The sequence below is a fragment of the Falco cherrug genome, chromosome 2 (assembly GCF_023634085.1).
Source record: "Falco cherrug isolate bFalChe1 chromosome 2, bFalChe1.pri, whole genome shotgun sequence".
NCBI classification, from domain to species: domain Eukaryota; kingdom Metazoa; phylum Chordata; class Aves; order Falconiformes; family Falconidae; genus Falco; species Falco cherrug.
In genome coordinates this window covers 15639498-15656478 of record NC_073698.1, presented here as the reverse complement: position 1 = coordinate 15656478, position 16981 = coordinate 15639498, and the positions used below count along the sequence as shown (strand labels likewise).

Genomic DNA, 16981 nt, shown 5'->3' with positions numbered 1-16981 from the left:
CAGTGCTCCCTGGACACAAATAAAATCTTGCCATACAACTTTCCTGCGAAATGGTAACAAAGCTGAGCAGAGAGTCAGATGTGCCACTACAGGGTGGGCATCCTCTTTATCCAGGGCAGCGCGTGCCCAGCTAGATTGCATTTTGAAAAACATCTTTTTCCTTTGTTTCAGTTGTCACCGATGCACTCGCTTCAATAACATGGTCATCTGTTTTAGATGTTAGTGACACTAAAAATAAAATGCAAGCAAATGTGAAGCCACTTGCCACAAAGAGACAAGTCCACCAGATGTCTTCACTTCGTTAGAAACGAGACATTTCTAAAAGCAGCTAAAAAACTCTGGCCTCATACAGCAGTACAGCTCTTCCTTCCCGTTTTCATGGAACTCACCAGACTTCATCACTTTATTTTCAAGGTGATGATAAAGCAAATTCCATGTATCACAACAGTAAACTTCACTGGCAGAGATTACGGTTGTAAGGAACCTGAACCTTACCACAATTCTGGATTTTCACGTAAAACCAGCTTTTTTCCAAGCCACAGCTGACACACAGATGAGAGGAACTTGGATACTGGTATTACTGCTTGGGTGACAGGTTTTCTAGCATTCTTGCCAATAAGCTGCAAAGAGAAATTGCTATTGCTCAGTGATCAATGGGTACTTATCAGATTCAGATTAATTCTTAGAGGAATCTGTATCCACATAAAGATGATCAGGTCCTGAAAGGCTGTTTACAGGAGCAAAGACCTTTAACAGGAGGGTCATGTCTTAAGTGAAAAACAAAAATTAAGACATAAAGGAAGTCACACAGTTTTACGTACTGGAGTATATAAATCTAAAAACCCAGGGCTTTAACGCAGCTGTTAGAATCGCCAGGGGTGAAGGTGGTGGCGGGTACAGGCTGCAGCAGCAGGGGAGCTTTAACAAGTCCAGCGTCATCACCTTCTGTAGGCTCTGAAGCTTCTCAGCAGCACTCCGCATCTCTCCTGTACAGCAACTGTAATGCTCCCACACAGGCTTTGCTCCCGCCAGCAACCTCTTGGGCTAAAGAGACACCCACAGCCCCTTGCAGACCACAGACCACACAGGCTGAGGGCCACTGGTCTAACCAGAAGGCAACTCACGGTTGCTGCCATTTGCCATGAGGTGTCACCACCTAAATCATGACATTTCTTAAAGTGTGGGTCTGGGACTTTTTCCATACGCATACATAAACAGTATCTTGTTTCAACTGTAAACTTGGAAGTCTAGAATTACAGCTGAACCTCCTAAAGGCCTCTGGGTCACACTTTTCGACAGTGGATGATGGGTATGAAAGGGATGTGCCGCTTGGCGAGGTCTGAAAAGGGTCACTTGTCAGTCAAGAGAGCTGAGACCAAGGTGTTTGCACGCCTAACAATGGAACTGTGAGTGACAGACTGAATAAACCTGTCAGCTGGTAAAAAAAATCTCACCATTAACATCAGGTTGAAGTGCTGGTGAGGAGTCCTCCAGCTGGTGGTGGCACTGGCCGGGGGACCCTGTGCCCCTGTGCTGGCAGCTGGCTGCAGAAATCCCAGCAATGAAAGAGGAAAGCTGAATAGGAAAGGTTCAAAAAAATCAAGCTTGCCAATAACCATCCTGTCACAGTAGTTAGGCAGCACGTTTGGAGTCAGACTGTGATTTCTGCATTACATGACAGACCTTAGACAGGACGACATCTGAATTCCAGAGAGCAGGAAGCCTGCTCTCCGTGGGGGTGGGCAGCATCTGGCGCTGTCATCCCAGCCTTTAGGTATTAGGCAAGCAAAACTCACAGATGGTGAATACAATAATTTAAAACATGGAAGAGCTGCTCAGAAATAACATATATAGGAGGAGAAAGGGCATTTTAGGTGAGAAACCATTTTTATGGAGCTCTATTTTGTTGTCACATTAACATCAAAGAAAAAGCCTCTTGGGCTGCTCCTGACTACCTCCCCCCTTTAAAAAAAAATAAAAAAATCACTTCCTAATAAAAGACAGGAAAATCCAATAAAATTACTTTGCCTCTCATGTTCTAATACAAGCCAGTTTAATACAGAAAATACTATAGTCAGAGTGGCCAACTTCACTGCCATATAGAGAGAATAATACCCGCCAGTTACAGCCCACATCTGCAGCATTCACTATTACAACCTCTGCATTAGAGAGAGGAGTATGTCGGGAAAAGTACAAATCATGAGTTTTCCACAAAAAAAAATAAATTAAAAAAATCTATTAGGCAGCTTTGTCAGATGTATTGGTACTTACACATTCCTTATTCAACATGCTTTCTTGATCTTTTTCCTTTGAAGGAAAAACACACTGGCTTTTTTGTTTAAGAGACATTAAATACTGGATACGGTAGTTGGTACAAATCTCTAACCTATACTCTAAACACGATTTGGTTCTTCAGTTAGTGCTGGTTTTACCATTTCATGTCAACCGAGATTTCTCATGCTGTACAGACATCCTCCTATCTTGATGACACACAGACTTAGAGGGGGTGGGTAACTATTGTCAGCAGTAAGTGGTGATGCCAAGGGGCAAGAAGCACACCTTTACTCTTCAGAAGGAAGATATAAACTATGGATGCTGATACTGCAAATAAAAGAGGGCCCACTTTATCTCCAAATGAACTTCCAAAACAGGAGGTGCTAGACTGATCATAGCCTGATCTCAAATAATTATTTTGTTAATGATCCTAGGTGAAAAACACTTTTTTTGCTGGGAACTTGTACATTGGCATAGAGAAGACCCAAAGCTTCCTTGGAAGCATACTGTTTCTGGCTTGTTACTGAAACAAATACTTTTTATTTTTAATTAAGTGCTGAAAATATTTCAGAAAGAATTGCCAAGCGAGCCTGGAACACCTGGACCAGTTATCCTGCTTTCCTGCAATACAGTCTATTTAGGGCTGCCTCAGAAGGTCACTCATACTGCAGCTACTGCGGTATGTCACCACCTCATATATGGGAGTGATATCAGCAAGTTAAATCGGTGCCTTGTCATGCCCTGGCACTGGCTTTCTACTCCCAGGTGCAAGGTGTGGTGTTAGGTTTAAATTCAAAGGATCCGAGTGAATAAACGTAGCTATGAACTCACAAGTAAAAGACAAACTGATAGAAGCACCCAGCCCTGGACCTTTAACTAAGAAAGCACACAACTGCACTGAATTTCACAGGGTTGAGGCATTTCAGCACTGAATAGTAGTAACTCTGGAACTGCTAAAATGCAAACAGTGCATGATGTCAGCCATCACAAACTGCATTACACTGAAAAGACACCTTTCAGAATTACTGTTTTACAGGAGGTCAAAATTAATGAATCCTGTGAAGATTTTTTTTAACTAAAAATCTTCAGACACTTTCAAGGTATGTCATTACATATTTCACAATTCATAAGTCAAAACTTGGAAATGAAAATAGTGTGTCTTTATTGATAGTCTGCCACAAATTATTGTATAAACGTAGAGTTAGCCAAAAATGTATCTGCTACGTGGGAAAATCCTGAACATTGCCAGCATATCTGCAAAAAGTGGATGCTTTCTTATAGTAGATAACAGATGTTGTTACCAGCTCTCACTATAGTGCCATATGCAACTGAAGTATTGTTTTACACAAACTGTACGAGGCTCACGAGAGTCACTGTCTCTTCATTACTGCAATCACGCAGAGATGTATATTTTAATGTTAAACCTTCACTGACTTCAGTGGGACTCCGTCTCTTAGGTGAGCTTGTACAGAATGTTTGCAGGACTGGAGTTCATGACTACAAAAGCAGTGACGAGCGGGATGAGAACAGACATACTACAATAGGAATTCCAACAATTCAATGCATCCATCTTACTGAGGGAAATCAGTATCTTTACATACTACTGAATGTTAAAAACAAACAAAGATGTTTAAGCACAAAGTATATATTTATACCAAATAAAACAACTGAAAAAGTATTACATAAAGAAAAATAATGTAACAGAATGTACTTAAGTACCTAACTTACAGTCATGCTTGTATCTAAAAGTAACATTGGTAACTAATATATATAATTTTGACAAGGGTGCATTTAAGAGTTCTCTAACATACAACATTCTAAATGTGGAGAGTATTTTTTCCAAGATACAGAAAACAAATTATTTTACACAGGCACACCTGTTAATTTGTATAAAAAACATGCTTGTAAGTGAAAAGGTCACTCTAGTACTAATTTACCAGATGTGTGAAAGCTATGTAGTGTTAATCATGTTGAAATTGCCTCTTCTTCTTTTGCATTGGTGAGCGCCAACACTGAATGGTACAATATTTGATCCATATGGTTTACTGACACTGCAACCTGTTCCCAGGCAGTAGCCCTGCCCAGGTGTTGAACAGCACAGTACTGTACAGCCCCATCTGTCTGCATATAGTGTATTTATAACTAAAAGCTATTACAATTATTACAATGATTTCTGTTTCAATATATACATCAGTATAAAATACTACCCAAAACACTTTTGCATTTCAAACAATTTTAACCACTTCATCAAACAAGGCAATTGCAGAATTAAAAAAAAAATTCCAAATTAACTTTGATTGCCAACAGTACAGCATCTCTATGGTATGTTTCCTAATAAATGAGAGAACGGAAATGTATTAAAATCAATTAAAATAAGTATCACAAAACATAATTAATGTTAGAACAGTTCAAGGATTCCCAGTTTGTCAGTATCTATCCTAAGCAGTGCTACCCAAATACAGTATAAGCCATTTAGTGTTTCTACAATGAGAAGAAAACATTCAAATATTAAAGCTGTGACAAACACACAAAAGCAAGGAAAGAAAATCTGGTCTGTACTCATCCCTGTTGTAGCAAGGTACAGCATGTCAGGAGTTTGCACTCAGTGCATTGTATGTGCTATTATACCTGGATACAACTGTGGAAGACAACTGAAATGGAATCAACTCTGCATTTCCTTGCTGTTGTGGTTTTATGTCAGACCATTCAAGTTATAACAACTTAGTGTCTTTTTTTTCCTGAAGGGAAGAAGAGAGAAGTCGATAATGAAATTGTAAAAATGCTACTAAAATCCCTATCTTGGACACAATATACTGTTTTAGGAGCTACTGTGTCATTGCACAATAAAAGTGGCCTATTAATCACTGAATTATTGGTGTAGCAGAATATTGTCATTGTGGATGTGTTTTAAAAATTGGTACTTTAAAACCTGGCTCTATCCCGTAACAAGCCACAAACAATTCTGTGTAATTCAAACACTAATATCCTTACATAAAGTAGTAAGTGTACATTTATAGTGGCTAATTTCAAATCTCTGCCTCTGCTGCTTCAGTTTTTAAAATGAGACTTGGTTCAGTTTTCATTCTTTACATTATCCTAAACCAGAACTATTTCTGAAGCATAAAAATATCCAAATGATAATAATACAGGGTTTTTTCGTTTTGTTTTGCTGATTCGTTCCTAAGTTGAATAACCAACCAATGTCTTTTAAAAATAACACAAAACAAAAAAAACCCCAAAAAATCTCTCCCCAGGAGAATTCCCTGCTAGCTGAGATTTTTTTCAAAACCAAGTTTCACGCTTACAGTATCATTATAGTCATGTTATACACCCTTTGAAATAAAGGCTCACGTTGAGAATGGTGACAGGCCCTTAATTACAGAGGTGTTACCTGGTGACACTATTTTTCATCAGAAAAAAACAAAAGCCCCACAAAACTTCATAGCTTATACTCAAAGTTTGATTCATGCTCATTTTGTTCATTTAAAAATACTCTTTGGAAACTATGTCAACTCCTGCAGACAACTTAGTGATACATCTTTTCCTGTTAAAATAAAGATAATTCATATTCACCTCTACCCCATGCTAAGCTCTACTACTAATATACACTTCATTACCTGCTCATGTCACCATCTAACACATATCTTTACATTCTTCTACATATAGTGTCCAGGGCTTATTTTTCACCAAACAGAATTTGATAACTTACACGTAGGAGTTGTTCTGGAGGATTTTTTTTTTGGTGTTCTAGCCTTTTCATTGCAACTTAGAGTGGTATTAATAGTTCAGACTTTTTCCATGTTAACTTGAAAGAAACTTTTCATGAAGTTTTTTTCCATTAAGGATTTTAAAATCTAAACTTGCTTAGATATCAAAACTGAAAATCAGAAGAGAGATTAGATGCATCTGTCATTTTAAAATGGTTTCTGCTACTTTAAAATGCATTCAAAAATTGTACATACGACACTTAGGATTCTAACTTTTACATTGCTGCAATCAGATTCTAATTCAAATTCTTGCAAATAAACATGAAAAATAAGCCACTGGTCATGAATTCTAATGATTACATTCAAAGCTAGCCTTTAAAAACATAAAAAAGTTACAGGCAAAACATACTGGTTTATGTACTCACTAGCTTATCAGGCTACAATGCATGTTTTAAGTATAAAAAAGCAGACAATTCAGATTTAAATAAGACTATGTGAAATCAGAAAAAAACCCTTAGATTTCACTCTTTAAAAAAAAAAGAACACCTATAATTACTTCCCATCCTACAGCTACAGTTAAACCAACTAACAAAAATAATCAAACTATTTTTGACAAACAAAAGTTAGGCTAGAATATGTGGCAACAATCAAAGTTCATATATGCTTCTATGTAAAATGACTCATGATTTACTCTAACATAAAATATGAACAAGAGCACTTTGTGACTAATAAAAGAGCTACTAGTAGAAACACTTAATGCCAAACAGTCTTCAGCCCTCCTTTAAGTCATATCTCCAAATCAGTATTGACTTCTTTTGACCAGATACATCATTTTTGGCTTGTCACCCCAGTATGTCATGTTTTACCACTTGCCACAGGCAGCAGAAGACAACTAGCTGAGCAAACTACAAGCACTGACATGCAGAAATTAACTCTCATAATATCTGAGTACTTAGATAAAATGATATGCAAGAGCACACTAGGACAAAAGGAATGGCATTCGTCATCCAAATAGGCTCATCATCCCTCCCCACCCCCCTTGAACAGTAGTTGCAACAGCAATAGAAAAAGATCAAGAAGATGTCTGTTCTCCAGAGTCAACTGTGGAAAAAAGTCAGCAATATATAACAGCAGCGATGGACAAGGAAGAGCAAAACGAAAGAATCTTGTTGAATATTTGTTCATTTACTTTTTCTGAACACAAGCCAAAGTGTGCCACCCTGGCTCGTTCTGAGCTTCAGATACAGATGTCCTAATCTCCTTAGATCCTTCACAGATTTAGAATTCAGTCTCCCTGAGGCCCCTATAACCAAGTAAGAAAACTCTCTTTATCTAGCTTTGTGGCTGCCAAGACAGATTCCATGTCATTAAGGATGTCAGAGCTCAAAGCCTCTTGCAGACTTGGCATCAGTTCTTCTCCTTCTATATTCATCCCATCTCCTTCCAGTGTCCCAAGGTCCACATTTGTCCCTGGAATGGCTTCAAGGTAGTCTGGGAAACGGTTCTGATGGGATGGGATGTTACTTTGGCTGATACTGTCACCTAGTTATAACACAAAGCAAGATGGATATTAAATATACTGGAAGTACCGAACACACAGCTTATCAGGATAACTGGTTTAAAGGTTAATCCTGTATGTCTTGCATCATACAAGCAAAACGATTTATAGAAATACATCACAAAAACAAAAGACAACTTGACTGCGTGCAGGTGTATAAAGAACATGCCTTGTTTCAATCTTTTCACCTACTGACCCAAATCTCTACAGATCTTTGATGTCATTTAGCATGTTTTAATTTGTACACTTAAAGGAAAAAGTCAAATATTGTTTTAGAGATTAGTATTAGCAATATTTGGTGTAGTAGCAACACTGGATGAGGTACTACACTTAGCTCTGAACAAACAGTATTACTTAAAAAAGCAAACGGACACTCAAATTCCATATAACAAGAGGAGTGATATGTTGAGCATATGGTGAGCCATCCCCCATCCTCCCAACAGAGCCGATTATGTTTTTCACAAATCTAACCATAATATTTGTGCTACAGAAATAGAAGGTGGTAGAAAAACAATGTGAAAAGTATCACAGTGTCTCAGAGTTGCTTTTTTTCATTGGGAATGGACACAATATATTTGGAAAACATGCACTAAGGATGTACACAAACACAGACCTGTATCCATCTCATCAACACTGTTCAGGAAGTCATCGGGGGTTCTGGGTACACTGTAACTGCTCATGCTAAGTCCGCTATCTGTGCTTTCATCTCTGGAGTGATATGTTCCGCTGTAACAGAAGAAAGAGAGCAAAAAAAATGAGGATACAGTAACGAAGAAATTAAAATAAATGCTTTTTTTTTTGAACTAATTCAAGGGCTATGAAAACCATCACTGTCACACAAGAAATGCTCTATTCTAATCAAAACCTGAAGCCTTTGCCTGTGAGAGACACCTGGGATTTATTTTATGCAGCCCTTAAAACCGCATTATTTAGATTCAATTTAACTTGATGAGAGCATACTTAAGCAGCTTTTAAAAACTGCCTACCTGTGTTCTGCATAGCGTTAAACTTTTCACACTCACCCGCAGCTAAAAACTATTGGAAGGATATCACAGAGAGTCCCTAATGATTATAAAAATAATAATGGCGTACCCTTTCACACTTCTAGAAGGATAAAAAAAAAAAAATATCTAGCTACTAATGTCCCCATGTTTTATCAACCACTGAAGTGTATTTTTAGGTCCCTGCTGTTATAAATAGGAGCTATAGCTGGAACTCCTTTAGTGATTCAATTGCTTCCCACTGTTGCATTACTACTAGTTCAGTCACACGTCATGGCAAGAGAGCGCCCTAATATAAATCAAATACTGGTACAGAAGCCATCCCGTAAACAAACCCTGGTTTAGAACGATCTCGTTGACAGAACAGTTAACAAAAAAGTGATGGCATGGGGCCTGACATGCATTTGCTATCTTACCGCTACTGGAGTGAACAAGCTCAAGAAAGCTGCAGTGGGAAATATGGGCTGGGATGGGGGAAGTAGGCCAGTCTCTTGAGTTTACATAGCAAAGTTTTCGTTGCAGCAGGGCTGCAGGGATGGCCTCTGTGAGAAGACACCAAGAGCTGACCCCATGTCAGACACAGGTGGTCCCAGCTGGCTCTAAAATGGTCCCGCTGCTGCCCAAAGCTCAGCCCATCAGTGACAGTGGCAGTACCCTTGTCATAATGTATTTAAGAAAGGGTAAAAAACCACTGTGCAGCAGCTGGGAGAAAGGACTGAGAAAATGTGAGACAAACAGCCCTGCAAGCGTCAAGGTCAGTGCAGAAGGAGGGGGAGGAGGTGCTCCAGGCGCCAGAGCAGTGATTCTCCTGCAGCCCATGGAGAAGATCATGGTGGTGCAGGTTGTTTCCCCGCAGCCCATGGAGGACCGTGGTGAAGCAGAGAGCCACCCTGCAGCCTGTGGAGGACCCCGTGCGGCAGGTAGACATGCCCTGAGGCAAGCTGGTCCATGGAGAGCCCAAGCAGGAGCAGGTTTCTGGCAAGAACTGTGGCCGGCATAAGCAGCTGTAGAAATACACCATTACTTCCCTCCCCTTGCATCTCCTAACAGCCAAGCCTCACAAAATACTTTCAAAATTTGTATTTCTTCAGGTTGTGGTAGCATTCACTGAGAATCTTTACTGATTTTCCAGCTTGAATACTAAGTAATATCAGCCTGCCTTACTGTTAAAATTAGCATTTGAAGACATACTGATCCTTCTCATAACGTGCTCATGAAATACACAACTTATGCCTTTTTGTCAAGTATGAAGGACCAAACAGATGATGGTTAAACAGCTAGACAACATCAGATGCAAGCAGAATGCCATCAGCCATGAAAAAAAATATATATATATATTAGATTTTACAAAGACACCTTTGCATACAAGAAAGAAACTCAACATTTCTTTATAGTTAAATCATAAATATTTCTTGGCGTTTAGATGGATTTAAAAATAGTATCACCACACATTTGATAACAATCCTAATAATTAAGCTATTTAAAACTTCTGTGGAAAAAAAATGCTGGTTTACTTTGTGGGACAAAATACTAAAAACAGAACTGAGACTATGCTGAACTATGCCACTCTGGTTGAGAAGGCTTTTTGGCTGGTGCTCTCACACTCGGAATGTTCAGCCCGTCTCTTCAAATCACTCCTTAACACACATTTCCATTTTCTTCAACAAGGATAGTTCATTTAGTACTCACAGCACCCAAAATTACTGCATGCAGCTAAACTGCATTACCCAAAATAGAGTGGATGCTTCTTCAACTAATACTTCTTAATGTGTATACAAAAACAGAAATCCCAGTTTAGAAGTTAAACAGAGAATTACCATCACTACCAATATAAATCCAATAGACAAAAACATATACAAAATGACAGATCAAAAGGTGAAATAGTCTAATAAATTCTGCACTGCTGGATGTCCCACTCAAAAAACAAAACATACCACTAATGACAGTAAGTACTGAAGACAGCAGGTACAAGATTGACTATGTAAATGAAAACACTACTGTACATTTTCTTAAATTGCTCCAATGTAGCAATTATTTTCTGAGATTTTTTGGATGTTCTGATTATGTAGGCAGTGGAAAATTTCCAGCTACCTGAACTCTGGATAGCCAACTTTGGTACCTCCTACCTAAAGACAGGAGGGCTGCCTCACCAGGAACTTTATATATACCCTATAAAGATAGGAAGAAGCATTTCTCCAAGTTTGAACTTTAACATAAGGGACATCAAGGAGATCTTTAGGGCAAAACTATTGGACTACTGTATCTAATTCAGAGATAGCAATGCATATCCACAAAAGTCCTTTTTAAAAATCCCCTTCCCTTACCCATATGCCAGAATTAAGTGTGGTGATGTACCTAAAATTACTTAGAAGGGGACAATGCTCAGACCAAAATGCAAATTAAGATACTCTGAGCTCAGGTCAGGTACAGACTTCCAGTATTTTATGTGAGGTAAGGGCTACAAAAAAACCTCCCTGTTAAACATACTTGCAACTAGGCAAGTAGTATCTTTTTGCATTTTACAGTAAATAGTCCTTGGCAATTATCAATCTGCCAAAAACAATCAATTTGCCCTTTCTAGCTTTTTTTCCTCTTTCTAATTAATAGAAAAGATCCATCATTTTGTATTTCATGTGTGTAGACTCACAATGAATAAACTGCATCAGTCCACTGCCATGGCCATTTGAAACCTGAAGATGCATTTCTTTCACATCAGAAAACAGGTTTCAAAGATGTGACAATTCTACATAATTTCAGAATAAATTTCCAAATATACCTGGGCTCAACGTATGATGGCAACAGCCTCCCAAAAATTCAAGCTAGTAGCATCAAGGCCATCATCTGTCTATAGAGGTTTCTCATTGGAGAGCAGGTCAGTTTTAAGATTCTTTGTCCTTTTTGTTCCTTGGGACAGGCCAGCACAGTTAAGGCTCACATCAGAACCCAGGATGAATTCAGTGGAGCACAATCCCTCCCTCTAACAAAAAATGAAGTTTTTTAATAGGATCTGTGTAGAAGGTAAGTCTTCCTGAAAGGCTTACCAAAAACTTGAAAATACTGCTTACTTCCTTATGAGTTTCATAACAAAACACCACTACTTTCTTCTCCATGTGCAAGGCCTTGTTTTTTTTTTTTCTTCTAAACTTGTTTTTCTCCAATATATACAAAGCACTGTGTACCTTGAGATAGAAGGTTTTTACCTGCTTTCACAGTAGCACACACACAACACTAGCACGGACAATACTTCATGCAGTAGGAGAAAAAGCTTAAGAGCAAGATACTTTTTATGTTTTACATAACCTAAACTATATGCATGACAACAGATTCCACTGGCAAGATGGAGGTTATGTTCTTGCATGATCTCCACTGAACTTTACCAATTTTAAGAATTAGAGTGAGGACAGAGTATATGAAATGACGGATAAGTCTTCTGGAAAAGGCAGAAAATGAAACAAACAAGCTAAGGTGATGTAACATCATTTAACTGGAAAAGTTACGTACAATGACACTACCTCTTCAGGGATGAAGAACTTAAGCATGTGTATTAACAACTTTAAGTTATTTAAAAGAATATGGGATGAGATTTATAGTTGCAGCAAAGGTTTGCAAGGATTTGAACATTTGAACAAGGAAGTTTTCAGTATCTAAAATTACAACAGGTATTTAAACTTGCCCTATTCCAAATTCATGCCAGTTCTAACATGATGTGGATTTCTTACCTGATGAGTAGGTTTGAAACTGTATTAGTAGCAAAAGCCATAGAAGTTAAGACTTAAACTGAAAGAATCGAGATAAAATTTTATGGAGTTTTCCATGAGTATAATAATGTACCATTAAAGAGAAGGACAAGCATGTTGTTATACTTCATAAGTACTTACAATAAGCATCTTAAAGTTAGGCTAATATTACAAGGTAATGCAGAAACGTAGTGATGAACTCTGACAGAATACGTATTTTTTTCCTCTTTTACGGTAGGGGATACTGAATTGATATCAGTTCAGAATGCTGACAAAATATAGTACAATGGAGAACTGCAAAATTAACTACTCCAATTTCAGATCAACTGCTTGATACTGCTGAAGTGTTTGTAGAGTTTTACTGCATTAATAAATGTCTTTGTGGCTTGGAGATTTGACTGTTTTACAATTTTCATCTTTTCTTTCCAGCATGCTAAGCAAAATATACAGCATTATCTTAAGCTGCAGCAGTTTCTCCCAAGTTGTAATCATTAGCACGAAGCATTTGCAAGATGCAATTAGAATAGTATTTCCACCAAAACAAACTCCAACTCAGAGGGGTTAAGGAAAGAGTTACATGAAAAAGACTAGTCTGTGCTGTAAAATTATAGATCTTTTAATTAAAAGACCCACTTCGAAATAATACAGCATTTAACACGAAACATGCCACTATTTGCAGATTTAACATTATGAGTAAAAATACTGCTAAATTAAACACCTGAAGTGGAGGGGAGGAGTGAACGGAGAAACCTTAAAATGAACCTCAAGGTGTAGTCCTAAAATGTGCCTCACAGTTCATTTGATCTCACAGCAAGCTATTCACAAATCCTTCTGAGTCAGTAATTTGAAATGACTGCTAGTCAACAGATTATGCAGAGGCAAACATGTTATGACTTTGAATAAAAAACTTTCCTACAAGTCTGAACAGACTACTTCCTCCCACAGGAGACAGCTTTTAATCCTCAACTTTTACTAGACTTGCCATTTAAGGAAAGATTCATTTACAGCTGTGGCTTTTGGCACAGACAGATGTTCAAAATAAACTATTACATGTACCAAACAGAATTCTAAATCAATTTTTTTCCCCTCTAGTAGCTACTCCTACAAACCTGTTGAGAAAAGGATCAGAACTATTTGTAGTCATTGTTCTTAGTTCCTGTGACATTCCAGGAGATGACACGGGATTTTGAGATCCACTGTCTTGTTCCATTGTTGGAAGCTGGCTACGGAGAGCCAATTCCTAGAACAGGGGGAGGGAGAGAAAGAAAGATCATGTTAGGCATCTGAGTGCACTTTTCAGATACATGAACACATGGCATTACAGGTAATTGATGCTTATACTGTTTCCAGTTACAATGAAATGAAGTTTCTAAAGACAAAGTGAGATTTTTTACCAACTTCAATGATAATGCAAGTTCCACCAGTCAAGCCCAGTATTGGAGACTTCACTATAAATGTATTTATGGATATAAGTATCTGTATATTTACATAAATCTTTCCTAGTTCACTGCAATATCCTTTTGCTAAGCCTATTCTTAAGATCAGAAAGGAACTGTTAACACTGTCTGACCCCTATGATATGTCTGTATCTTTTTCCCCTGTATTTTAATTTCTGATTTAGTCCCTGGTTTCCTTTTTACCTTGCTTGTTTCATTCAGCAAAATTTAAAGCCTTTACCTACAAGTTCCCATTTACTCCTCATGTTTGAGGCATACATTTTGACATTTCTGATTGACCAGATCAATGATTTGTCCCACACGTAAATCTTAAAAGCTCTTCCAATCCCTAACAACTTCTTAGTAATTGGACTTCTGAAGTTACAAACCTAGATTACATAGATATTTTACACATCTGACTGCACCAGCTTGGATCAATCCATCCATAAAGCTTATAATTACTAATTAATGAAAATAAGTTTTAACATAAAATACACAAATTTAAAGGTGGCTGGATATAAGCAGAATCTTATGTAATTTCCTGTGTCCTCTCTCTCCCTTTTTAAACAGGTAATCCATGAGTTACGCATGTGAAAAATACAATAATTTTCTTCAAGCAACCCTCCTAAAACATCATTAATGGTTCACCAAGCCTGTGCTTTCTTCATGTAGAGACTGCTAAATAAATCTATTGACTATCTTATTACCATTATTAGTAGTATGTGATTTCCAGGCTGTGTCTGGGAAGCTAATCTCAGGCAAAAGCAATCTTGTCAGCATTGACAATACTCAGTATTTCTCACCTGTAAAATGAGAGGTCTTCATCCATTCTCAATTATTAGCCTAAGGATTACGGTAGACTTCTAAGATACAACATAATCTTTCTCCAATTCTTCTTCAAAGTGATTTCTTTTCAAAAAATCCCAAGGTTATTTTCCAGCAGATTGTGCCAAATGTTGAATGCTTCCCTACCACCTGTTTTTTCCTTTTCTAATCTACATATGCTTCACTCCCATTCCTGTGGACTATTACTCTACATAACACGTTCCTTTAATACCAGTTTTCATGTCTTATACTAGAAGGTTTTCTCACTCCCGTTGATCAGACCTTTGCAGAAAGTGTACAAACATGCCACTGGTTTTTGTGTTTATCACACCCAATTGCCTACTCCAAGTAAATCCACTTCTCTGCTCACTATCACTTACTTGGCCACTGCTCTAATAAATCGTAATAATACTACTCCCCATTTACAGATCACAGGATGGTAGGCACCTTTGAATCATTTCTATAGGCTGCTTATCCATATGATTATCATTTGCTTATGTAATAAAACAAGTGCAAAGACTATATAATGAGGTCTTACTTCATAGCTAAGTTTACAAACTTTTATCAGCCACATCAGCCTTGATACAAGGTGGCTGATATACAGGTGGACTCAATCCATTTAAGGGAAAAAAAAAAAAAAGAAGAAAAGAAAAAAGAAAAAAAAGTTTTTGTTCCTGGAATGCTTCCCAAATGGTGATCTGGAGAAGGTAGAAAGTCTTAAGAGCAGCCATCCCAGACATGGCTCAAGAACTGCTCGCTCACCACATAATCTTTATGCCCCTCCTCTGGAGACCAGAATTCCTCCAAATGTCACCTGCGACTTCCCTTCTCTGAGAAACTGCCTTCATGTGATGTAGCTACTTTTAACTGATTCTATCTTGCTATTAGTCCAATGAAAAAGGAGGAAGGGAAAATAAAAAAAAAAATAAAAAAAATAAAATAACTTCTATTTTGCACCACTGCTTCTAGAAACTTTTACCTGGAATACGGCACATCTTTCTTCTCCACCCTGACAGCAGAGCTGTCCATCAGTGAGCGCTCTGCTCTTACATACCTACAACTAGCTGGCCACAGCAAGAATGCTCTGTCTTTTTCCCTTCCTTCTTGCTTTGATCTGTGCATTGCATTTTTATTTCCTTGGGCTACAGTCCCTGACTAGGCTGAAGAAAAGGGGCCAAAAGTGCCAGCAGCTTGAGGAAGAAGCTTAATCACACATCAGCGCCCCAAAGAGTGATGACAAAATAAAACCAACACGGAGTCCTTTCTGTATATAACGCACTGAAGTGACATTGTATGTCATTGTGTGGTAGGCCTGGTCTTTCCAATCAGCAATGACTCCTGATGCAATAGTTAAAAAAAAAGAGAAAGAGACACGAGAAATCCATACAGGTCCCCTTTTCAAGAGCTACTGAAACCAGGAAAGAAAAAACCCCACAAATTTCTCTTCTGTGCCTTAAGAAAAAAAATCAGTACAAACAAATAAGCAATTTGGAAAAATGAGGAAGTTACCTTCTTTAATTTCTAAATCCTTACAGGGTAGCAGAGATTGATGTTTCATCAATATATGAACTTAAATAGTATGGTAAACAAATGTAGTTCAGATACTAGCTAGCCAAAAAAGAAAAAAAATCACATTTCACTGAAGGCACAATGGAGAGAGATGTTAAATCTGGAGAGAGAACAGTATTTTGCCTCTTCTTTGGCACTACAATGTAGTGAAGTAAGCCTTTTTAATATTACTACTTAATAGTGCTACTTTTATCCTTGTTTTAATAACAACATTGCTGAAAGTACAAAACGACAACTATTTTTAACTATTTGTAAGTAGCATTACCACTACTTATTCAGGAGGCAGACCTACAGCACTTCCCCCTCAAAAGAATTTTATTCCATTACTCATTCAAGTAATAAATTTATGTCCATTTGGGAGTCTAAAAGAGAAAGGATTTACCAAAAAAGACAAGCTATTGAGAAACAAATAGAGCAATTTTTAAACATTCTGTGAGATAAGCTAAGTTTTTACAAGTCCTAAAGAGTGTATTACGACTATTTTTCATTAAAAATGCATGTAACAGAAGCTAAAGTTGTATTGCTTGGAGAATGGTCTTTTCATTTCTTCTTCCTTATAAAATTGATTTTCAAGAAAAAAAGTTATGTGTTTCCTGCACTTAAAAAAAATGTATGGGACTGTACAAGCCTTTCCCAGCTCCAAACAGAGCAATCTGAACTCTAGGCTTTTAGTTCATGCTTTAAAATTTATCTTTTATTAGAAGTATTTAAAGTCTGGAGGAAAAATAAAACCATGACAAACTCCTGGCTTAGATTTCTATAACTTGATCTCATCCTACTTTTATAAGTATGTCAAACTTACTAAGTACCTCTGGGAAAATAAAAGCTTAGCATTCCTATTGTTAACACAAAAGCTGAATTTTGGTTATTACCT

The 16981-nt window shown here is 37.6% G+C and overlaps 1 protein-coding gene across 8 annotated transcripts in view; it reads right to left on the bottom strand.

The window, feature by feature from the left end:
- Positions 1-3412: 3412 nt before the first annotated feature.
- YAP1 (Yes1 associated transcriptional regulator) overlaps positions 3413-16981 on the bottom strand; it is a 98728-nt gene continuing 85159 nt past the window's right edge. For all 8 annotated transcript variants that reach the window (XM_055702122.1, XM_055702123.1, XM_055702124.1 and 5 more), the window contains 3 exons: positions 13387-13517; positions 8153-8265; positions 3413-7523 (listed from right to left, as the gene is read on the bottom strand). In XM_055702122.1, the coding sequence (XP_055558097.1) occupies positions 7285-7523; positions 8153-8265; positions 13387-13517 (483 nt within the window). In that variant the 3' untranslated portion in view covers positions 3413-7284. The remainder of the gene's footprint in view (positions 7524-8152; positions 8266-13386; positions 13518-16981) is intronic.